The sequence below is a fragment of the Schistocerca nitens genome, chromosome 3 (genome assembly GCF_023898315.1).
Source record: "Schistocerca nitens isolate TAMUIC-IGC-003100 chromosome 3, iqSchNite1.1, whole genome shotgun sequence".
In the NCBI taxonomy this organism is placed as follows: Eukaryota; Metazoa; Arthropoda; class Insecta; order Orthoptera; family Acrididae; genus Schistocerca; species Schistocerca nitens.
In genome coordinates this window covers 253,168,091-253,192,930 of record NC_064616.1, presented here as the reverse complement: position 1 = coordinate 253,192,930, position 24,840 = coordinate 253,168,091, and the positions used below count along the sequence as shown (strand labels likewise).

The window sequence follows — 24,840 nt, the reverse complement described above, 5'->3', positions numbered from 1 at the left end:
GTGTTGATATATGTACAACTTTGTATTTTCTCTGCAATGCAACTGATTCCGAGAAAGATTGGCTAAAATAATTAACCTCCGGTGTAACAGTGGAACAGTTTAAAACAGTTTCACCTGTATGATGCTAGTTATTAAATGAACACATCACTTTAAAGGATCATCCAATTTTTTTTATATAACTGTAACATAGATACAGTTATACGGGAAGTTCATTTTTCAAAAGTAGATATTGGCAACCATAAAATTTCCCAGCGTCGCACAGAAATAGTGGTGATATTAATTATATTTAGTATGTGCACAGCCTGACTAAAAAGTGAAGAACCCAGAAAGGGAGACGTGAAATGTAACTTCACGGGTTGAGAGAGTATGTGATGTTATTTCAATGATTATAAAGCCCAGTCAGATTTACAAAGAACTTGGCAGTACGAGTCCACATATTACTATAGCTCTGTACCCCCTCCATCTCGGATGCATGCAGTGATTCGATTGGTAAGGGTGTCTTAAAGCCGTTGTATCCATTCTTGAACAGTGTGGCTGCTACGGTCGCAGGTTCGAATCCTGCCTCGGGCATGGATGTGTGTGATGTCCTTAAGTTAGTTAGATTTAAGTAGTTCTAAGTTTAGGGGACTGATGACCTCAGATGTTAAGTCCCATAGTGCTTAGAGCCATTTTTATCTATTCCTGAGGCAATCCGGCAAACAACGTTTGTAAAAAAATGGTTCAAATGGCTCTGAGCACTATGGGACTCAACTGCTGTGGTTATCAGTCCCCTAGAACTTAGAACTACTTAAACCTAACTAACCTAAGGACATCACACACATCCATGCCCGAGGCAGGATTCGAACCTGCGACCGTAGCAGTCCCACGGTTCCGGACTGCGCGCCTAGAACCGCGAGACCAACGCGGCCGGCAACGTTTGTAACTAGTGCTTGGTTATTGGGAGGTGATGACCTGACTGGGCCTATACATGTTTTATCGAGGGATTTTGCTGGCCACTAGAGTACCTCAATATCACGCAAACGGTTCATAGAGACAAGCTCCATGTGTCAACAAATATTGTCTTGTTCAAAAATAGCACCACGATACTGTCGCATGACAGGTAACGCATGAGGACGTATGGTGTTCGTGGCGTACCCTTCTGCTGCGGAAGACCCCTCAATGATTACAAGCCGTGACCTAAAACCATACCCGATGGAACCCCACACTGCGACGCCAGGAGAAACATCACTGAGCCGTTCCAAAACATTGGAAAAATGGGATCTATCCCCAGTCACCACCATACTCGCCGACGATGGTCCCACTGTAACCGCCATTCATCCCCGTACACAATGCCATGACCAGTCCGAACTGCACGGTCATGGCATCCCTCCAAAAAATGGTTCAAATGGCTCTGAGCACTATGGGACTTAACTTCTGAGGTCATCAGTCCGCTAGAACTTAGAACTACTTAAACCTAACTAACCTAAGGACATCACAAACACCCAAGCCCGAGGCAGGATTCGAACTTGCGACCGTAGCGGTCGCGCGGTTCCAGACTGTAGCGCCTAGAACCGCTCGGCCACTCTGGCCGGCGCATCCTTCCAGATATAGCTTTTTGTGTTGTGGTGTTAACGGCAGCCTACGCATGGGGTGGTAATTTCCTACTCTGGTTGCTGTTTGTCTCCGAGCAGGTGGTGCGGGATGACACAAACTGTTGCTGGAAGTCCATTATTTCTTCTCGGGTGGCAAGCGAAGATGTGAAGGGATTACAGTGAGCTTGGTGAACAATACGGCGATCCTTCCATGTCATGGTCAGACCTGGTCGACTGGAACCTCGGCGACGAGTATGCCTGCTCTCACGTTCTCTTGTAGTTGAACATATAGCCATTTTCACATCCGAATGCCGCCAAATCTGGATATTGCACGATTTGACTAGCCGTCGAAATGGGAGATCTAAAATGAGGCCCCTTTCAAAACTAGACAAGTGCTGATAACGATGTAGCACAAGAGTTCAAGGCATCTCCGTATCCTTGACAGTGATCACTCAACACATCTGACGCTGTACACGTCCCTTATATTGCTTACCAGGCCTGGTAACGACACTAAACCTGACGAACGCTAATGCACTACCTCGGCTGATCCACCTGCAGCTCTTATTCCTTTACATGCCTGCGATGGTTGACACGTGTACGAAGTTACGTTGACGTCGACCATATCTTCTGGGTCCTTCACGTTTTTGTCAGGCACAGTATTTTAATCCTTGGTACGTTTTGCAGAAAAACGAGTGTCAACTTAATCTTCGGAACAGTTTTGCTGTGTTATGCGTGTTTGTTTGAAACGGGTAAAGTGTCACTGTGAAATAGTGACGGAGTTTGTCATATTTTGAACAGCTTTTTTTTTATACAATGGAAGGAAATTCAACCAGATGTGGAAAGGCCCGTGAGCATTATTCTGTATTTCCAAGAGTTAAGTAATGGGCTGCTGAAGTCGAAAGTGGCTGATCAGAGAGAATGATCTTATAAAACTGCAACCACGGCTGAAAACATCGAGAAAGTGCCCAATAGGGTATTGAACGCTTAGCTAGCTGATGTCATAGGCATGTCAGAATAAAGGTTACGGTATATTTGCCTGGCTTTTTAGCTCATTGTGTGTATTTCAATGTTCTGGTACGGCTGCTCAGTGGGTATGTCTCAGACAACAAATCTAAAGGTGCAGAATTCAATCCTTGTTATGTTGAAGGACTGTTTCTGTCTCTTATTGCTTCTTTCACCTCTTAAGTGCGTAAAATGCCGAATAGCACTTTGGTTCTGAGTCTATAGTAAACTGTATACTACCCTGTAACTGGCTGATGACTGGGTGTTGTGTGATGTCCTTAGGTTAGTTAGGTTTAAGTAGTTCTAAGTTCTAGGGGACTGATGACCACAGATGTTAAGTCCCATAGTGCTCAGAGCCATTTGAACCATTTTTTGTACCTGGCTGGATACATCACGTCGTAATTTGAGGGAAGGAAACGGCATACCACTTCCAGCAGGATATGGCAGGTAGAGCACTGTGATGTTCAAACCAACTATTGGAATGTGGACAGAGATATCTTTTCAGGATTTGTCTAGCAGCAAGAAAGAGAAGCTGCTTTCGTTTGCCAGGTAGACTATGAGCAGCTTTTTCTGGGATGTAAAAGGGATTCTGCCCAATGATTTCCTCGAAAATTCCACGAAAGTCTTCTGCACCAGATAGGTGGGAAGTATACTTAGGAAGACTGCTGAAATGAATACGCACACACAAACACAAATCAGTGCTGGGCCCAATAGCGTCCCAGACGTACTCCGCCGCGTTCAGATCAGGCGATTCTGTTTGCCAAGACATCTACGTGCGTTCAATGTCGTACTCTTGCTTAGAGGCATGGATAGTTAGCCTGCTGAAAGATGCTATCTCCATTGTGGAATACATCAAACGCGCTGGGATACAAATGGTCCGCTAAAATGTTCACGTAGTCCACAGCTACCGTGGTGCCTTCGACTACCACCACCGGTCCCATGGAAACCCAAGTGAATGTCCCCCATTGCATCATACTACCCCCACTGGTTGCTTCCTTGCGATGCATGTTCCGAGCAGCCGTTCGCCTATATGACAGCGTGTCCGGGCACGACCATTGACCTAATGTAACCAGAAGTGACTCAACTAACCAGGCTACACCCAATGACCCACGGTTCAATCAAGATGATCACGTGCACACAGCGATCGTGATTGACGTTGTCGTTGGGTCAACATGAGAACACGCTATTGCCATCTGCTGCGGAGCACCATGTTCAACAATGTACGTGGAACGTAATGGTCCGAAATAATTGTGCCGGCGCCATAATTGTACTCTGCCGTCAGATCTCCCACAGGCAGCCATCTTTTCTGCTTTACAGAGTGGGCATGCCGACGACCTTCACCTTCTGGAATGAGGTGTCAATACCCAGCACGTTGTCTACTCATGGTTTCACCATCCTTCAACCACTTACCATGAAGCTCAAACAATAGCACGTGAACACCCGATCAGCCTTACCACTCCCAGACGCCGGTCCATAACAATCTGCGCTTTGTCAAGGTCGCTCATATCAAGGACGCTTATGTCAGTGGATCCACCGGGCGAGGTGGCGCAGTGGTTAGCACACTGATCTCGCGTTCGGGAAGACGACGGTTCAAACTCTCGTCCGGCAATCCTGATTTAGGTTTCCCGTGATTTCCCTAAATCGCTTCAGGCAAATGCCGGGACGGTTCCTTTGAAAGGGCACGGCCGATTTCCTTCCCCATCCTTCCCCAATCCGATGATCTCGCTGTTTGGTCCCCTCCCCCCAAACCAACCAACCGTGGATGTCCTATTTCCAGACTGTATCACCAGTGGAACGATTCCCCATTATCTCTGCTCTGCTTATATACTTTCCTTATCGCATCACGTGTATACAAACACACATGCCCGCGAGGCGGCATTCATTCTCTCAGTGGTCAATGATTATAACGTTTTGTCTCCTTAGTGTGTATAATGAATGAGTCTCGCTTCATTACGACAATTCACCTGTCCACAAATGAGCTTGGCAATAGAAAAATTGGCGCCTTTGAAGTACACATAATTGGATGCCCCTCCCCCCTCCCCACCGACGCACACACACTATTGGACACAAATGTCAGCCTTAAATTTACGAATGGTTCAAATTGCTCTGAGAACTATGGGACTTAACATCTGAGGTCATCAGTCCCCTAGAACTTAGAACTACTTAAACCTAACTAACCTAAGGACATCACACACATCCATGCCCGAGGCCAGGATTCGAACCTGCAACCGTAGCGGTCGCGCGGTTCCAGACTGAAGCGCCTAGAACCGCTCGGTCACACCGGCCGGCTGAGATTTACAGACAGGGTGTTTCCGTAAGAGCGTGCCAAAATGTAACAGGACACAGAGAATGCTCCACTGCACAATTTAAGGTCGGGAACCTGGGGTCCGAGGTGCCAGCTTATGGAGACATGGAAGTAAACTTGTTTACCGATTTGTCTAGCATCGCTGTTTTCCAGTGTACTTACAACTAACACGCGTACAAGTTAACACGTACTGTGCTGTTTATTTACATGTGCATTCCTTATTTCCTGCAAGGAAACAGGGAGGAAGAGCCTGATTATTAGGAAGTCATGACACAGGAGACCGCCTCAATGGCCACCTGTACTTGAGATTCGTGCGAAGAGAACCTGAGTTGTCGGGGAACGTAGTCTTTGCTGTTCGAAGAGGATATGGATACAACATGACGGTGCACCGCCTCACTTCACTGTGGATGTCTGCAACCATCTCAGTGCTGTAGTTCCTGGTCGCTGGATTGGAAGGGGAGATTCTATTCCATGGTCTGCGAAGTCACCTGACCTGAATCCCTTTGATTATTTCCTATGGGGATATCTAAAATCGCTTGTGTATGAGACCCGAATATATATGGACATAGTATTAGTTGCCAGAATTGTAGCTGCCTGTGATGTGATGAAACAAACCAGGGATATTTTTCAGGGTGCGTCATAATCTGGCTCGCCGATGTCATGTTTGAATTGAGGTTGATGGCCGTCAGTTTCAGCACATTTTGTAAGATACAGTACAAATGGTACGTTCATTGTGTCAGTGATGGTATTTGCAGTTAACTGTAACTAACATCAATAAAAACATTCACAGTCGTGTCTTTTTAATCCTTTTATCTCCTTGAGCTGGCTTCGCCGACCTCAGGTTCTCCATCTCAAATTGTTCAGTGGAGCATCCTCTACGTCCTGTTAAATGTTTACACGCTCTTACTGAAACACTCTGTAAACCTCCCAGTTTAAAGACACATGAAATGTATTCGCAGTTGCGAATACGAACAACCATCTGCTGTATAAGCAGCATGCATGCACGTCCGAAGGAACATTGCATCGTTATTCTTAACAGCACAGGCACAGAAATATCGTTTTTATCCACCTCTACCAGGCAGCAACTTTCGATTAGAATATCCACCCCTGTATGAGAATTACATAATATGTGTAGACGTACAGGCTGTGACGCACGAACAACGAATATGGAACTTTTGGTCTGGCCGTGAGTCGTGCTCGGATAGCCAAAGCAATTAAGGCTAGCGTTCGCGTAAAGCGGCAAATCCGGGCCCGACTTCCGGTGTGGCGCAAATTTTCATTGTCGTCATACCCTCATACAGCTGATGGTTGCTCGCATTCGCAACTGCGAATACATTTCATGTATTTCAGAAGGAACATCGAGTCGTTCTTCTTAACAGTATAAGCATGCAACGACGTGTCCAATTTGAAGATATTTGTGACTGGAAAAAGGAAGAGATAATGACAGTAGTGTTGTTGTTGTTGTTGTGGTCTTCAGTCCCGAGACTGGTTTGATGCAGTTCTCCATGCTACTCTATCCTGTGCAAACTTCTTCATCTCCCAGTACTTACTGCAACCCACATCCTTCTGGATCTACTTAGTGTCTCTTAGTCTCCCTCTACGATTTTTACCCTCCACACTGCCCTCCAATGCTAAATTTGTGATCCCTTGATGCCTCAGAACATGTCCTACTAACCGGTCCCTTCTTTTTGTCAAGTTGTGCCACATACTCCTCTTCTCCCCAATTGTATTCAATGCTTCATCATTAGTTATGTGATCTACCCATCTAATCTTCAGCATTCTTCTGTAGCACCACATTTAGAAAGCTTCTATTCTCTTCTTGTACGAACTATTTATCGTCCATGTTTCACTTCCATACATGGCTACACTCCATACAAATACTTTCAGAAACGACTTCCTGACACTTAAATCTATACTCGATGTTAACAAATTTCTCTTCTTCAGAAACGATTTCCTTTCCATTGCCAGTCTACATATTACATCTTCTCTACTTCGACCATCATCAGTTGTTTTGCTCCCCAAATAGCAAAACTCCTTTACTACTTTAAGTGTCTCATTTCCTAATCTAATTCCCTCAGCGTCACCCGACTTAATTCGACTACATTCCATTATCCTCGTTTTGCTTTTGTTGATGTTCATCTTATATCCTCCTTTCAAGACACTGTCCATTCCGTTCAACTGCTCTTCCAAGCCCTTTGCTGTCTCTGATAGAATTACAATGTCATCGGCGAACCTCAAAGTTTTTATTTCTTCTCCATGGATTTTAATACCTACTCCGAATTTTTCTTTTGTTTCCTTTACTGCTTGCTCAATATATAGATTGAATAACATCGGGGAGAGGCATGACAGTAGTAGGTGGATATTTTACAGACCCTCCAGGGTGGCACTACAGGGATGGAACCGACTCAATGAGTAAATGCTGGAGAACGTACAATGACCTAAAAGCAAATAATATATGAAAAATATGTACATTTACACGAAAATACATATTTTATACTTACCAGACTGTAAGAAGTTTTGTTCTCGTTTTCATACACCGATTTCATAAAAGATTTATAAATTTAATTCTTGACGTTCTAGCGCAACCCGCAGATTTGCACAGTGAACAGTTGCCATTTGTCAGACTGTATGTGCTGAAATGGCAAGAACAGGTTCCAGTTGCTCTGTATTTGAGTGTCATGCTGGTAAGCAGTTAGAATAGAGCTGAGAGTATTTAGCACAGTTCGACGTGTGATTAGAGCCAATGACCGGCGACAACGCTTTCGTCGACTCCAGCTGGCAGCTCGCCTGCGGCTAAAACGAATAGGCTGCGCAACAAAGCCCGTGCCCTGAGAAGTAGCTCATGGTCCCAACAAACTGAATGGAACGGGGTCAAATTCTCCCCGTCGGTAATCCCGCCTCTACCGCACCTCCATCCTATTCTTTTCTCCTGTCAGGCGCCTGTGAGGCTGACACGAATGTGCTCTCATTTCTCTAAACTTCTGATTTCTTGGAATACGTAATCTCGAGGTATCCTAAGGCGCTCCGTGATGTTCAATCATTTCTCGTCTAACGTGATATCCTCTTCGAGAAGTATGAGAAGACTTCGAACACTTTCTTATGAAATGCCACTGCGCGCACGTAGATACTGTAACTGCAACGTAGGATCTATACGACACATCGTGATTTTTTCATTTTTTAGCCAATTTTTGTGGTTACGTACAATATAAGAAGCGTCTGTTGGAATATTCCAACCTTTTCCTGGCCCTGAAGTTTTCCCCTGTTCTAGTTTCCTCGAATCTGAGGTAATTATTGTTGTATTTCTTAGCACATGTCGAACTGCTATTTGCATTCTTTTGCTAAAGGTTTTTCATAGGCTGCAATCCTCGCTTATTTAGTAACTTTTCATTTCATTTTTTCGCTTTCCAATTATTTTTCATAACACTTTCTGACGCATACAGTTGCTCATTCTCTTCGCTACACTTCCAGGCGCTATTAAGCTTCAGGTATGCTGTCTCAGAAGCATCTTACCCAATTACAACTTAATTTTTGTACACGTAGGGTTCTTTTCCTTCGCCTGCGTTAGTCTGATTCCGTATCACAATTTTTTGACCATGACGTGATTTTTCGCTTTCTAGGAAGGAAGCATTGATTGAAGTTAACGCCCCTTCTACATCGTTGTTTTAGACTCAGGAGCTCTAGCTCGTTTGGACAAGGACAGATAATGAAATCGGGGTAGTATTGTTGAGACCGTCCCTGCAGCGTCTTAACTCACTTATGGTAACAACAGGAAAGAAAAATAGGGGTTGCTGGAATTGAATTCCTAAATGCTTACTTCACTCGAAAGTAAATTTTTACCTTCTCTAAATTTTGATGTTAAGTAATCTGATTTCTTACTTTTTCTTACTGTTCAACACTTTCCTCTTTCGTAATTAAAATTATGTCCTAAGGAGGAGAAACTAAGCATATGTTAGTGGTATAATAAGGGTTCGCCTCCGACAGTTCAAATGCCCGTCCGGCCATCGTGTTTAGGTTTTCCATTGTTTCCCTAAGTCGATGTGGGGAATGCTGGGATGTACTTGTATCCTTAGAAACCGACGATGCTGCCTTCCTTCGTATTCCTGTTCTCTCCATCATTAATGATATCGTCGCACACGGAACCTCAGACCTTATCCGCCCTCACTGTAAGATTTGATCAAATGGTTCAAATGGCTCTGAGCACTATGGGACTTAACGTCTAAGGTCATCAGTCCCCTAGAACTTAGAACTACTTAAACCTAACTAACCTAAGGACATCACACACATCCATGCCCGAGGCAGGATTCGAACCTGCGACCGTAGCGGTCCCGCGGTTCCAGACTGTAGCGCCTTTAACCGCTTGGCCACCACGGCCGGTTAAGATTTGATCACCAGAATGCATGTTTCATCGAAGAAAACTCTTCATCACAAAAGTCAGGTATGATATGCAAACTACATTTGTTCAGTCGCCGGCCGCTGTGGCCGAGCGGTTCTAGGCGCTTCAGTCCGGAACCGCGCTGCTGCTGCGGTCGCAGGTTCGAACACTGCCTCGGGCATGGATGTGGGTGATGTCCTTAGGTTAGTTAGGTTTAATTAGTTCTAAGTTGTAGGCGACTGATGACCTCAGAAGTTAAGTCGCATAGTGCTCAGAGCCATTTGAACCATTTGTTCTTCAGATAAAACTATGCTCACTGCTGGGACACGTTTACCGTGGGGAGAGAGATTATGTTGTCAATTCTTTCTGATATTGTGTAATGTCGTAATTAGTTTTTAACATTTCATTAGTCCTTCCATACCTAGATTGTAGTGTGGTATTTCATAGTGTCACATTAACCCAATTTTAATATAAAAATTGGAGCCTTTAAATCTCTTAAATTCTACTGCAGGTGAGAAAATATTCGAGAAACAAAACTACAGTTTCAAGATTCAGTTTTAATGCGTGAATGTTGATTCACAGACTATCGGAAGAAAATAAACCAAAATTGACAGACTCTCCTTCACTGTGGTCATCCTGGTGAAAGTACTGTCACTGAAAACTATTGGTAAATATAACACGATGGCTTTAGTATGCGATTAGGAGATTAATAGCATACGATTGAAACATTTGGGTATATTGAGAAGCGGTATAAAATGGGACGATCATGTAAAATCAGTGTTAGGGTCGGGTAATGGAAGACTTAGATATATTGGAGGGTTTCAATGCAAAAGTAATGAATCTGTACATGAAAACGCATTTAAGACGCCAGTGAGACCAGTTACTCGAGTATTTTATGCCCTAGAACTAGTTCAGAAACAGGAGGCAAGGATCGCAATAGGTCTGTATAGCTCATACGAAAGTATAACAGAAATGCTCGGGGAACTTAAATGTAGAAACATGGCGTAGTTCTCGCGAAATCCTTCAGGGTGAGTTTATGGAATCTGTCTTCCAGGAAGATTGTGCAAACCATTATGCCCCCAACATCGCATACGCCGCGTAGGCTCATAAGAATAAGATAGGAGCGATTCGAGCACGTAGATAGGCATACAAAGATTGTTAATTTCCCTCGCTGAAAACGCCTATGGAAAGAGAATCAATAATATTGGTAAGCTACGCTCCCCGCCATGCACTGTACAGTGGCTTGGGGAGTATATGCGTAGATGAGGATGCAAAACTGCAAAAATGTTTGAATTACAGTTTCAAAATAAGGTGTGGTTTTCGAGGTACATCTTCAGTTGTTTGTGTTTATAGAAAATTTATTTCTCAATTGATTCTGTGTAACTAATGTGCTGCTCGGCTTTTGGGCGTCGCTCAGGCGACTACACTTTCTACCAGAAGTAGAAGAGATGCTCAGTTGCTGAGGACAATAGAAAACAGGCCTTGACATTTGTTGAAAGAAGCTGCGCAGCGCCTAGTGGCTGCGTCTCCCTGAGGGGACGCGTTCTGACCCCATAGTTTATCTCCTGTTGAATCCCGCCTGCAGGCTTCGGGACTGCCTCGTAACAATCAACTTTGCTTGCATAAAATAAGTCACATGCTGCGCACAATATCTGAAATCTACTTCCATTTCTCAATTTAACAATGTGTGTCTCCTCAATCTCCGCTTCACAGAATACAAGAATAAACTGTGATCTGAATCTGTCACTTTTTTCTCTGACACGACACCAGTCGGAGCTGAACGAAATCTTTGACACACTTCGAACAACTATTATTTGCCAACATCAAAATTTTCGTTTACATTTCATTGTTTCAGGACTATTGCACTTGGACTTATTTATTTATAATGTCAGTAAATGACAGAGTTATTACGGTTGGCTATGTTCTACTTCTTTGCCGCTGTAGCTTTTATATCATGTGCTGTCACCAGCTTGTTTAAAGATACATTCGAATAACCCCTTCATCCTGTATCTGGGAAATTACGGTCACAACCACAGATGGAAACATAATTGATCAAAAATACTATTTCATTGTGAAAGCTGTTCACCTATGACAAGTTCAAACCCAAAAACGCAGACACAATTACGTCAGCGAGTCTCCGTATTTCAACAAAACTGGCTCCATCAGCCTAACATCACGCTGCCACAGCTAAGTTGACAATACGCAAATCACAAACAAAACCCGCACGATAGTCTACAGGGAGTGCTCGATTTTACAATCAGATTGGCCTCTCTGATGATGATTATTATTATTATTATTTTGGCATGTTATAGGACGGAGGGCGCTTCACGTGGCCTAAGAGGCATCTTCGGTGCTCAGAAATAATGGGAACTTCCCTATATCTAACAAGTTTCTGGATCTTAGCAGTAACTGTCGATTCTTCTCACTACTTGCCATGATACTATTTTCCTTCTGCTCTAAACCGTTACCTTTCAATAGCTTCTGTCCACTGTTCCTCAGATGCGACTAAACGTGTGGACAACATCGACGATTCACAAACTGTGAATCCAAGATAGCAAACTCCTTTCCAGAGGTAACAGTAGAACTTCTGATGATGGTCACCATGTAAGCGTGGGCGTACAAAGGCTCCACTTCCTTTAGTTTCTTTAAATCTGTCTGTAGTGTGGAGTGGCAGTTGAGAGGATGAGGACCATCAGGTATTTCGTATGTCCTAGAGTACGTATGAAACCATGGCCGGATTAAAGGAGGTCTTGTAAGAACTCGTGAATCATTGGGTGCTTAAAATGATAGGAACGTGAAACTCACACGATATTAAAAAAACAAGTCGTCTATAATACCATTAATATTAAATCAGTTTTAAATGAGAAAAAGGATGAGAAAACGAAACAAGCGGGATAACTAATCATACATATATTGTCAGAGATGGTATGTTTTTGTCGCCCGATTATATTGTCTGCCGCTACTATCATCGACAGTGTAGGTACTGATAGTTGTGAATTTGCAGATAACGTATTACTGAAATGAAACAAAAGTTGGCGGTTACAGTTCACTTATTTTAGGGCAGCAAACCTGTTTCCGGTTTCTAATGTGAAACATTCATCATCAGACAACAGTACACGTTCTGCATAATCTCTCATAAATTTTGTTATTGTGTAGAGTTTCATATTGGACATTTTGCGCCAAAGTAATCAACATTTCTTAAAACAACAATGCAATATGCTAAGCAATGCTTTTACAACTACTGTACCATGTCTGGTAACGAACTATATTCCGTCATGAATTTTAAGGAATAAATGACCTCTCGTAGGTGCTAAAAACATGAACGATGATCGTAAACTTCTTGAGAATACCAATTTAATTTAATGCCGGCTTCACTTCGTTAGCAGCGCCGAATAACACAAGAAAATACATCGCTTTTGTGTATAATGTTTTCGTATACGCTAGTGATGTTCAGTTTATTTAATAATCTTAATTCATATCCTCAGTAAGTAAGATTCATTTGATCATCTACGTAATTCTGCAATTAGTGTTACACAGCGGTAAACTTTTAACGATGTCGAATCGATTGCGTTAATGGGAAATTCCTGAATGCGACTCGATGCTCTGTTATTCACAAGTTAACGACGTAATCTACAGTTTTAGATTCCCAGTAGTATAATCACAACTACATAAAAGAGTGCCAAACGGCAATGGAATAGGTGGTCGCGTATTAGCTTGTCTGTAATTGTCGTATAATTTCAGAAAGCAACTGCAAGTGCGCTGTGGTGCAACCGGTTAGCAGCGAGAGTTGAGTAAGTTAGATACGGTACATTCATTACTGTTTCGTATTATAGCTACAAGTTTTCTGCCAGATCATATTTCTTCGGTTCATTGGCGCAGTTTACTAATTTATGTATGATTAACGTTTTCGCAGTTTACTCTCGCTGTCGGGGAACTGAGTACGTAAAAAGTTACCCACATTTTCTCCGATTCGTATTGTAATCCTTATTATAAGGTTTCAATTTAACACCAACTGAGAACTTTTGAATCTGATTGTAATTTAACAGTATAATCATCTATAACTCACACACGTTTGAAGTAACAATGTACTATTTTCCGCGGAGATGCCGATATGACTTTAACAAGACCGTCATTTAACGTTTCGCGTAGGACCTGGACATGATTCTTGAAACTGAATCTTATCTCTAGCAAAGCGTAAGACGACTTACAGCACATAGCTGCAAGAAAATGCTTGTCTGCATGAAACACACGTTTAACGAATTTCTTGCACCGTCTGTTTACAAAATTTCTCTCAGCTTCTAGTTAGTTGCTGTACAGATATCAGTTACAAACGCTGTTGAATGCTTCTCATAGCAGCTAAGCAGTTTCTTCAAGAACCTCGCTGTCGGCGTCACAGTTTGCAGTTTTGAAGTAACGTAAGGCGTATTTACGGGCAACGCCTAACGCCAAGTCGACATTTATGTGGCAGCACAGATGAAACTGAACATAAATTTCCTGCCAAGAGCTTTGTAAAGGTTGGTGCTGCGCGTGTCCTCGACATCGTAAAATCAAGTGAAATCCCGAAACATTTGCTTTGGTGAGGGATGCTTTTTTGAATTAGGTAAATGCACACTTCGCAGACGCGACGAATTTCTAGTACCCAATACAGAGAAATGAATACATATTTGTGTGAAACTCTAATGTTTGTAAATTTTGTATAAAAGTAAGCTGCTATTTTGTGGAAAATCAGTATGCTTAAACCCGGAGTCAACTCTACTACAAATGAAGGGAGGTTAGAGTTCAATACTACACTGCTGGCCACCGTAAATGCAACACCCTGAAGGAAGCATCCGAATCGAGTGAAATTTACACCATGGGTTTGCAGCGATGAGATATGCAACTGATTAGAATTTCAGCGCAGACGCACATCACGCGCGCCTGTGGCGCCACCTCATAGCGCCATTTAAGGCTTGGCGATTTCGACGAGTGTACTTTCGGCACGTGTGTTTACCTTGTGGTTGTTTCACAAGACGATCAGTTATGCCTCGTAGACAACAGCGAACATCGTTTGATCAAGTATCCGAGTTCGACAGAGGAAGGATAGTGGCTTACCGAGATTGTGGATTATCATACAGAGAAATCGCTAGTCGTGTTGGACGAAACCAAACAACTGTAATGCGGATATGTGACCGTTGGGTGCAGGAGGGTACGACGGACCGACGTGGTCGATCGCATTCACCTCGGTGCACCACTGCACGTGCTGATAGACAAATTGTGCGCATGGCAGTGACGGATCGCTCAGTGACATCCCGAACCATAGCACAGCACATTGCGTCTGTAACGCATCATCCAGTGTCTGCGCGTACCATTCGACGCCGTTTACAGCAGAGTGGTCTGTCCGCAAGACGTCCATTGCTTCGTGTACCATTGACGCAGAACCACAGACGTCTCCGTCGCCAATGGTGTGATGACAGACGGATGTGGACGGCAGAATGGAATGACGTTGTCTTTACTGACGAGGCACGCTTCTGTCTGCAGCACCACGATGGTCGGATTCGAGTGTGGAGACACCGTGGAGAGAGGATGCTGGACAGCTGCATTATGCAGCGCCACACTGGTCTTGCACCAGGTATTATGGTATGGTGCGGTATTGGATATTACTCTCGCACGCCTCTAGTACGCATTGCCGGTACTTTAAATAGCCGGCGCTACATATCCGAGGTGCTGGAGCCAGTTCTCCTTCCTTACCTTCAGGGCTCGGCCACAGCCATATTTCAACAGGATAATGCGAGACCACATGTGGCACGCATTGTCCAAAGGTTCTTCGTCAATAACCAGATTGAATTGCTTCCCTGGCCGGCTCGCTTTCCGGATCTTTCGCCGATAGAAAACATGTGGTCCATGGTTGCTCAACGAGTGACCCAGATTAAATTCCCCAGCTGCCACACCAGATGATCTTTGGAAACGTGTGGAAGCTGCTTGGGCTGCTGTACCCCAGGAACACATCCAACGTCTCTTTGACTCAACGCCGAGACGTGTGGCAGCGGTGATCTCCAACAATGGCGGCTACTCTGGCTACTGATTCTGGCAGGAACCACATGTCACAGACGTCTGTAAACGTAATCATTTGATACTTGGTCAACATGTTATTTACAAAATAAATTTTGTTGTGCTACCTCTTGTCTTTCTTGGTGTTGCATAATACGGTGGCCAGCAGTGTATGTCGACACCGACGTGATAACAAAAGGAGCGTAGCTTCAGCCGAATAAGAATGGGGAAGGAATCTGACATTGCCTTCTCGAAGGCACCATGCTGGTCTTCTCCTGGAACGGTTTATTGCAACTGTGGAAAACTTAAATCTTAATGGCCGCACGGTGACTTATGTCAAATTTCTCTGACAGGCAAGTCCAGAATCATGTTCAGAGCACTAGCTCTCTTGTCGAATGTTGTTACTAGCTAAAAAAGTTGTATCTCATTAAACTGTTTGATTCGTTTCCTTCCCTTTAATTAAAAATCGCTTTTTGTGTTAATGGAAATAGAGGGAACGTTTTTTTAAATATACTATGAGGTTCACAATTGTATCAAGACGGACTAGCAATAATTGCGCTAACGTACAAAAGTATATGTGCTAACGAGGAATTTTTGACGTATCTAGGTAACAGTGGCTTGATCTATGTCAGCAGTTGGGCATATGTGGTATTTGTGCAAATGGAGTGACGGTTCATCTTCGGATTCCTGTATTTCTTTCTCTCTCCCCTCCCCCCCCCCCCCCCCACACCCGCCCCAAATCCTTCTCCTCCTCCTCCTTCTCCTCCTTCTTCGACGTCACCATTTTACGGTTTGAGACTATTACAAAGCACATCGTTGGAGCCATATAGGTTCTGTCTTTAGTTTTCATCATCTTAATTCTTATCTCTTTCTTTTCCTCTGTTCGCAGTCTTTCCAATAGTGTTTCCATTTCAATAATCTGCAGCATGCTCGATGGAGCACGGAAGGTATGGACAGAATCTAGTGACATGCAGAAGCTTCGTATCGCTCCGTGAGGTGTGCACGGATTGATCAACCTGTAACACACTGATCACAAATGCTAGGAATCCAGTTTATAGGTCCAGTTCGGCACAAACTTTTAAGGTGTCACAAGTATTCATCGCTGCGTATATTCCACTAAAAATCTACGACATGTCACTTCAATCTGTTAGTAATCGTGCATAGCCCAACTGTATTTGCCTTATTCTTCGTTTTCTTGATGTTGCTCTCATATCACCTACTGAGCCACATAAGTTAAGTGGATCTGCCTGTTTGACGCCAGATTTAATTTTGAAAGGGCAATGTAGTATTTCCTCAAATTTGACTTGTGACGCTATCATTGGTTGTCCAAAACTCTAGTTTTCGTATTTATTTCACTCATACACTCTCACACCTGCGAAAATATTAAATTACCGTACAATACTTGTTTCATCAGACACTAAATTTGCCGTGTTTAAGTATCGAAACATCACTTACAATGTATACCAGAAGTGTCACTTGAAATAACCCTTACACTGTAGTCAGGCTATGGGATATTGATCAGTGAGGGGGTCACTGTGGTCCGTATGTTTTGTGCCGATCTATAAAGCCTTTCCGAATAGATGAGTCGGTGGACTAGTACTCTGAAAGACGGAAATTTGGGTTTGTGCATGGTTCCAAAAGCCAGCTTTAATTTCTCACCGAAATTTAAGGCCATTCATGAACAATTTTTTCAGTAACACGCTTAACTTAGGTTTTTCATTAAATTTGGTTCACCCGTAGAAAAAGAATTATGTATGTTATGATGAATACACAGAGCAAACGTGCACGAATCATTTTAATAATATGTAGTGCTCTTTCCGTTTTCAACCACTATTGTGTGTTTAATATCTGTCGTTTCCATAACTGACACAGTTTTGTGTTCCAAAAATTTTATTGTTCACCCGGTTTGAATCGTAATTTATATTTTGCTATGGCTTAGTGTTGAAATAAGGACATAGCTTATGGTGCCAGTAAGCCTCGTAAATCTCGTATTATGAGACATACCGTTCGCCGAAAGCAAAATAGACGTCCGTCGTGGTACAGAACTGCAGTGGCACGTTCCGTTAAACGTGTACAGGAGTCTTTGTCGCATGGAGAAGCATAGATAGGTACTGTCGTTCACTCGACTGATTTTATGCAACAGAATGCAATTTGAAAATGAAGGTCGCGTCATTTACGTTTATTACGTTCTCGTCATGGCGAGTGTAATGTTCAAAAATGGCTCTGTGCACTATGGGACTTAACATCTGAGGTCATCAGTCCCCTAGAACTTAGAACTACTTAAACCTAACTAACCTGAGGACATCACATACATCCATGCCCGAACCAGAATTCGAACCTGCGACCGTAGCGGTGGCACGGTTCCAGGCTGTAGCGCATAGAACCGCTCGGCCACTCCAGCTGGCGCGTAATGTTCCTTATGTCGCACAGATAGTTTGTACTGGCGAAAGAGTAATGCTGGTTCCTTATCACCTCGTCGTCATCGGGACGCTAAATCCTAACTTATCTTTGTACGATTAGTAATTTGTCAATTTAAGTGGTAAGGTTTTCTATGTAAATTTATTTTTCGTTGTCCAAAGACTTTAGCTGACTAACTTGTGTAATTTTGACTCAATCGTCAATCAAACATTCAGTTCCGGTTCAAGTACTAAATGCATTCAGGATAGTACAACAGCTGTCGACAACATACCTCTGGTTTGCAGTCATTTTATGCATTTGGAGATCCGTTTCGCTTCTTTTAAGTAACTGTATAGCTCTTTTGGGAAGCCTCATGTCATACAAAGAAGCACCTGAATGGTGAAGGAGTTGGTAGCAGATGGAGCACTTTGAATAGCAGTTTCAGTCGTTTCTTTCCCTATTACTTATGGTATCCTAGATTTTGCTCAGTACTGAACATTATGATTTTAAATGCACCTTAGTTGGGGATTGCAGGTGAAGTCGGAGTGCCATACTTGATAAAATTTACTCTAATTGCCTCTTCGATGACCTCACATTGTGAGGACCGTGAGCTTCCGCTGTCGGATGTAGCTGTTTTGGCCTCTAGACTTACAAGGAGTGACAAATACATCAGGGAAGTGGCAAGTCCACACTGAGCTGTCCACACGACCCGCTGAGCATAATAACATACACTTCGTTGTCCTAATGTGTACTTCGTAAGCCAGACACGCACGTGTATCTACGTCTCGAACAATGTCAAGGACACTTCCTGGCATATAGGCAGCAGTAACGTCTACCTTCTGTAAAGAGAAACAAAGAAATTCTGTTCTTTCACCTTCACTCATGAGGACGCCACGCATTTGTTGTCGCTTTAAGAAGAGAAATATATCAAGACCTGTTAATGTTCACAAGTTTGAGAAACAGCGTAACTTATAACTACTGCTACGGTCAACTCGTGGCCTTAAATCAATGCACCACGGACTGCTTCCACACAAAAGATTAACCCATACAGTGCCCTATTACGTGTCCAGTGCCTGAATTTACGAATTATGGGCTCTACGATCACATAAGAACAGTTCGGAACTGCCAGAGTTCTGGTTGCACTGACATATCTTAGTGCTAGTCTCTTCAGTAATGAGCTCTTATGCTGCAAATAAATCATGATGCAATTATCAAACGCGATCTGAGTAATAGATATGGAACATAGAAGGCGCGAAGCTTGCACTGTAACCTCCTGTCGTCATAGAGATCATTAGAGACGCAATACAACCGGCCCGGAAGGGGGGGGGGGGGGGGATGACGGAAGTGGCCGTGGCCTTGCTGAAGAAAACAGCTCGGCATTTTCCTCAAGTTACTGACGGAAGCCAGGGAAAGTTTTAATCAGGTTGAGGAGGAGGAGGAGATTAGTGTTTAACGTCCCGTCGACAACGAGGTCATTAGAGTCGGAGCACAAGCTCGTATTAGGGAAGGACGGAAAAGGAAATCAGCCGTGCCCTTTCGAAGGAATCACCCCGCAATTTGCCGTAAGTGATTAAGGGAAATCACGGAAAACCTAAATGAGGATGGGAGGACGTGGGTTTGAACAGTCGTCCACCCGAATGTGAGTTCAGTGTACTAACCACTGCGATACCCATCTCGGTTTAATAAGAATGAGGAACTAAATACTCTTTCTCCCGAATAAAAGTAAATTGTCCTACAAACTGTTACAGCTCGCTTGGTTGAATTTCCAGAGGACTGTCTGTCCTTGTGAACAATATTGGAATACTTTGAATGCAACTAGCGACATATCAACATTTTTGTTTATTATTTGTTCGTTTTACTAGAACCAAGAAAAGCTTGCTCGCCACATTTTCGACTTACAACTGCTCCATCACCACCCCACAGACGAAAACTTCTTAAGTTCTTCTCGACATGAACAGAAAGAACAGATTCGGACGAGATGAGATTAAGGATGGCGCTGCGAGACGATGAAACGTATGTGTTCGTTTTGTAACCTTTTTCGTTAGGCCTTGTTGATAATTACAAGACAGGTACTGGGTTGTGTCTTGAACGATGATGAGAATGCGAAAATGACGAAGTTTCGACACATTTGAAAACCTAAGGAAAACCAAGGTACAGCTGAAAAGGTCGTTAGAAATCGTAGGACTCAGCGCGAGAAGAAAGTTTTCATTTACGGTAAAGCGAAACTGATAGCAAATTATCTTAAATTAAATTTGAGCCATCATGTAAGTTTTGATAACGGTTTGAGAATATTCCAATATCATACTAGCTACAGATAACAAATACATTAAAAGTGTGCAACAACAGAAACGTGTGGTCAGTCTTTATGAGTCATAGTACTTTTGATGACGTCATATTTCAAAAATGGTTCAAATGGCTCTGAGCACTATGGGACTCAACTGCTGTGGTCATTAGTCCCCTAGAACTTAGAACTACTTAAACCTAACTAACCTAAGGACATCACACACATCCATGCCCGAGGCAGGATTCGAACCTGCGACCGTAGCAGTCGCACGGTTCCTGACTGCGCGCCTAGAACCGCGAGACCACCGCGGCCGGCGTCATATTTCCATGAGGTAAAATCAAGCAGGAAGTTCTGTTTGTCTGAACGGTACCCAAACTGACATTAAATGGTTGTCTTAGCCACTCGAAATAAAGTCAACTCTGAGTGATGGGCAGCGATCTTAGTGGTCTTCAAAAGTTCAAGAGAAAGTCCTTAAATATTAGTCACTTGAAATTCGCTAATACCCAATAGCAGTTCTCGCCAGAACGCATTTCGAACGGATACAGAAACGTGGACAAACATAATTGATACACCTTTCGACCAACCCTGTGACGCTGAACCACGAAATCGAGGCCTGTGAACGGCACACCTCACTACGTTAGGAAATAATGTTGTGAAGGCGACGCCTAAGCTTCTTTGAACCTCTCCCATGCATAAATCATGTTGATATCGAGAACAGGGACATGAGTGGCACATTGATTCGTACCTCCCTCTCTCACCTGATGGTCCCCATTTGTCGAGCTAAAGCTGGCGATCATCAGAGGTTCAAAGATAATTAAACTTCAGTTGCGAAACTCGCGGCGGACTGCAGTTTCGTAGGTAGGTCAATCCAGATGCCGAGGAAGTTTTTGATTTTCGGCCTCGAACGCTGAGATATTGTAATAAAATGACACTTTACGCTGAGGATGAAGCAGCGACCAGTGAGTATCGACGGATATTCTGAACTTGATTCAGCTGGCTATTCGGAAGCTATAGTTAGTAACATACTGAGGAAATGAGTGTTGAGGGAAGACGTCCTAATGGACATCATCATCACCTAACCTGTTATGAAGTGTCATGAATGTACCTTTGTTCGTTACTGAATGTTTGTGCATTGCAGTGTCATATAAATGAAGACTGCAGTGAAAAACGAAAATTTGCACCAAGGTCGGGATTCGAACTCAAGTCTCCTGTTCACTAGCCACATGCATTCACCACTACGCCACCGTGGCACAGTGCCGTTGCAAAGCTGCAACCACGGATACCTCCCCAATCCAAATTCCCATTCACGCCTCAGCCCACTAAGTAATTCGAACGGCATTGCAGAGGTTCTCCAGTTGTTTGGGAATAGCATCTCAAAAACGAACGAAATGGGGGATCCTGCCTGAAATCCAGGCGTAGGTGCTTTAATCAGATGAAAATATATCGTTCCAGAGATCTTTTCAAGTCTCAAACGTCGATGATGTATATATGCAAACTGAAGAGACGAATGAAAACTTGTGTCATGGCCAGTATTCCAACTTGGGTCTATTGCTCATTAGGAACATATGCTCAGCACTACGCCACTCTGGCACAGTGGCTTTGTTCAACTGCACGGACTACCCTAGCATGCCTCCCTCCTCAATTCAAATCCAAGTTACCGCTCACGCTTCAGCCCACTTGGTATTCGCTACGGCCGCTGGTTCGAATCCTGCCTTGGGCATGGATGTGTGTGATGTCCTTAGGTTAGTTAGGTTTAAGAAGTTCCAAGTTCTAGGAGACTGATGACCTCAGAAGTTAAGTCCCATAGTGCTCAGAGCCATTTGAACCATTTGAACCACCTGGTATTCCCCCTAAACTGGAACAGCATTGCATAGGCTCTCCAGCTTCAATCGCTTCAGTCAGGATATAAACATCATAGACGTTTGAGACTTGGAAAGCTCCCTGGAACCATATAATTTCATTTCATTGTGATGCTGTTTCTATTTTATAATGGGTGAAAGGAAGGGTGAGAGTGAAACATGATGTTAGCTCCCTCATCCCCTTCACTTCCGGTAATTACTGGCGGCTAAAATTTGTTACATCACCTGATTACCTCCGAGTTTAGAGTCCCACATAAGGGATGGTTCAAATGGCTCTGAGCACTATGGGACTTAACATCTGTGGTCATCAGTCCCCTAGAACTTAGAACTACTTAAACCTAACTAACCTAAGGACATCACACACATCCATGCCCGAGGCAGGATTCGAACCTGCGACCGTAGCAGTCGCGCGGTTCCGGACTGAGCGCCTAGAACCGCTAGACCACCGCGGCCGGCAAGGGATGGTTCGGGACCTGTGATCAACTATGGTAAAGTTTCCTAATTCGTGTATAACGTTACCACAACGGACAATGTTGCACTCAATACCAGAGCTCCTTGTCTTCGAAATAAATGTTCCAACAATTTATGCTTGTCAAAATCAGAGGGGTCTGTCATATCCTTTGAACTGGCTACTTGCACGGACTAATATCAAATGTACGTCATGCCCACTGCAGGCTAACGTGTCATCGCAAGAAAAATAAAGGACAGTTTCAGAGCACATTTGATCGGCGTTGTTATCTTGTAGAGTTGATGAGCTCACGTAGATAAGTGCTCTCGCTGTTTTGATACCCGGCTGTATGGCCTTCTTACGACGGACCGAGTCAATGATGGCAGGTGCTCGATTTTCCGGAGACCGGTGCACCCCGTCTATAAGAAGTGTGCAGGAAATGTCGAGATCTCTCAAGAGCGGAGGCTGAGAGCGATATACCATTTGTCTCTCAACCAGGAAAAAATTACTGAAGTGAGATGGAGTTTAAATTAGAAGTAGGCGGTTGAAATGACGCGAGGAAACCCGGTGGCCAGTGCGATGTGGCGAGACGTGGAGTGACGGGGCTCACCTGTGCGATCGTGGCGACTGCCAGGCCGAACGTGAGCGCGATCTGCACCGTGGTGGGCGCGTAGCCGTCCGTCCACTTCGCTGTCGTCGAGCCGCAACCCAGGAGCACCAGGAAGAAAGTTCCCACGAATTCGGCAGCCAGTTGCCGCCAGATGGTCCGCGTGTCCGTCACCTCGTGAAGTCCGATAATCGCCTTAGCACCTGCAAAAACCACACGCACACCTTCAGAAAAAGTAGCTCGATCACATATCGGCCTCCGTCTGAAAGTGGAAAAAGGAAGGAAATTTTGAGTTAAATGTCTCCTCGACATCAAAGTCATTAGCAACGCAACACCATCTCATTAGGAGATCGATGGGGGCAGGAAGAGGTGGAAAAAATTTTAGTTCACTATGGTAAGACTAAATCAGGGTCGACGGACGCGCTTTCGGGACTACTCTTTACCTGAATGCGAAAGCGTGCTCCAGGATCGTTTTGAAGTAGTTATGCAGTACCACTAGAATTACGGTCGACGAGTCTCATTAGGTTATTTTTAGACATTTGGTTCTTGTTTCTGAAACTGGAGCGTACGTAACTGCTTCCACACAGCATCTCTGTCAACAAGAACAACTACACTACTGGCCATTAAAATAGCTACACCACGACGATGACGTGCTACATATGCGAAATTTAACCGACACGAAGAAGGTGCTGTGATATGCAAATGATTAGCTTTTCAGAGCATTCACACAATGTTGGCGCCGGTGGCGAAACCTACAACGTGCTGACGTGAAGAAAGTTCGCAATCGATTTCTCATACACAAACAGCAGTTCACCGGCCTTGCCTGATGAAACGTTGTTGTGATGCCTCGTGTAAGGAGGAGGAATGCGTACCATCACGTTTCCGACTTTGATAAAGGTCGGATTGTAGCCTATCGCGATTGCGGTTTATCGTATCACGACATTGCTGCTCGCGTTGGTCGAGATCCAATGACTGTTAGCAGAATATCGAATCGGTGGGTTCAGGAGGGTAATACGGAACGCCGTGCTGGATCCCAAGGGCCCCGTATCACTAGCAGTCGAGATGACTGGTATCTTATCCGCATGGCTGTAACGGATCCTGCAGCCACCTCTCGATCCCTGAGTCAACAGATGGGAACGTTTGCAAGACAACAACCATCTGCACGAACAGTTTGACGACGTTTGCAGCAGCATGGACTATCAGCTCGGAGACCATGGCTGCGGTTACCCTTGACGCTGCATCACAGACAGGAGCGCCTGCGATGGTGTACCCAACGACGAACCTGGGTGCACGAATGGCAAAACGTCATTTTTTCGGGTGAATCCAGGTTCTGTTTACAGCATCATGATGGTCGCATCCGTGTTTGGCGACATCGCAGTTAACGCACATTGGAAGCGTGTATTCGTCATCGCCATACTGGCATATCACCCAGCGTGATGGTGTGGGGTGCCATTGGTTACAAGTCGCGGTCACATCTTGTTTGCATTGACGGCACTTTGAACAGTGGACGTTACATTTCAGATGTGTTACGACCTGTGCCTCTACCCTTCATTCGATCCCTGCGAAACCCTACGTTTCAGCAGGATTAAGCTCGACCGCATGTTGCAGGTCCTGTATGGGCCTTTCTGAATACAGAAAATGTTCGATTGCTGACCTGGCCAGCACATTCTCCAGATCTGTCACCAATTGAAAACGTCTGGTTAATGGTGGGCGAGCAACTGGCTCGTCACAATACGCCAGTCACTACTCTTGATGAACTGTGGTATCGTGTTGAAGCTGCATGGGCAGCTGTACCTGTACACGCCATCCAAGCTCTGTTTGACTCAATGCCCAGGCGTATCAAGGCCGTTATTACGGCCAGAGGTGGTTGTTATGGGTAATGATTTCTCAGGATCTATGCACCCTAATTGCGTGGAAATGTAATCACATGTCAGTTCTAGTATAATATACACTCCTGGAAATGGGAAA

The 24,840-nt window shown here is 44.1% G+C and overlaps 1 protein-coding gene across 1 annotated transcript in view; it reads right to left on the bottom strand.

Moving 5' to 3' along the window:
- LOC126248217 (aquaporin AQPAn.G) overlaps positions 1-24,840 on the bottom strand; it is a 184,477-nt gene that overhangs the window by 134,399 nt on the left and 25,238 nt on the right. The window contains exon 2 of the mRNA XM_049949040.1: positions 22,876-23,075. Coding sequence (XP_049804997.1) covers positions 22,876-23,075 — 200 coding nt within the window. The remainder of the gene's footprint in view (positions 1-22,875; positions 23,076-24,840) is intronic.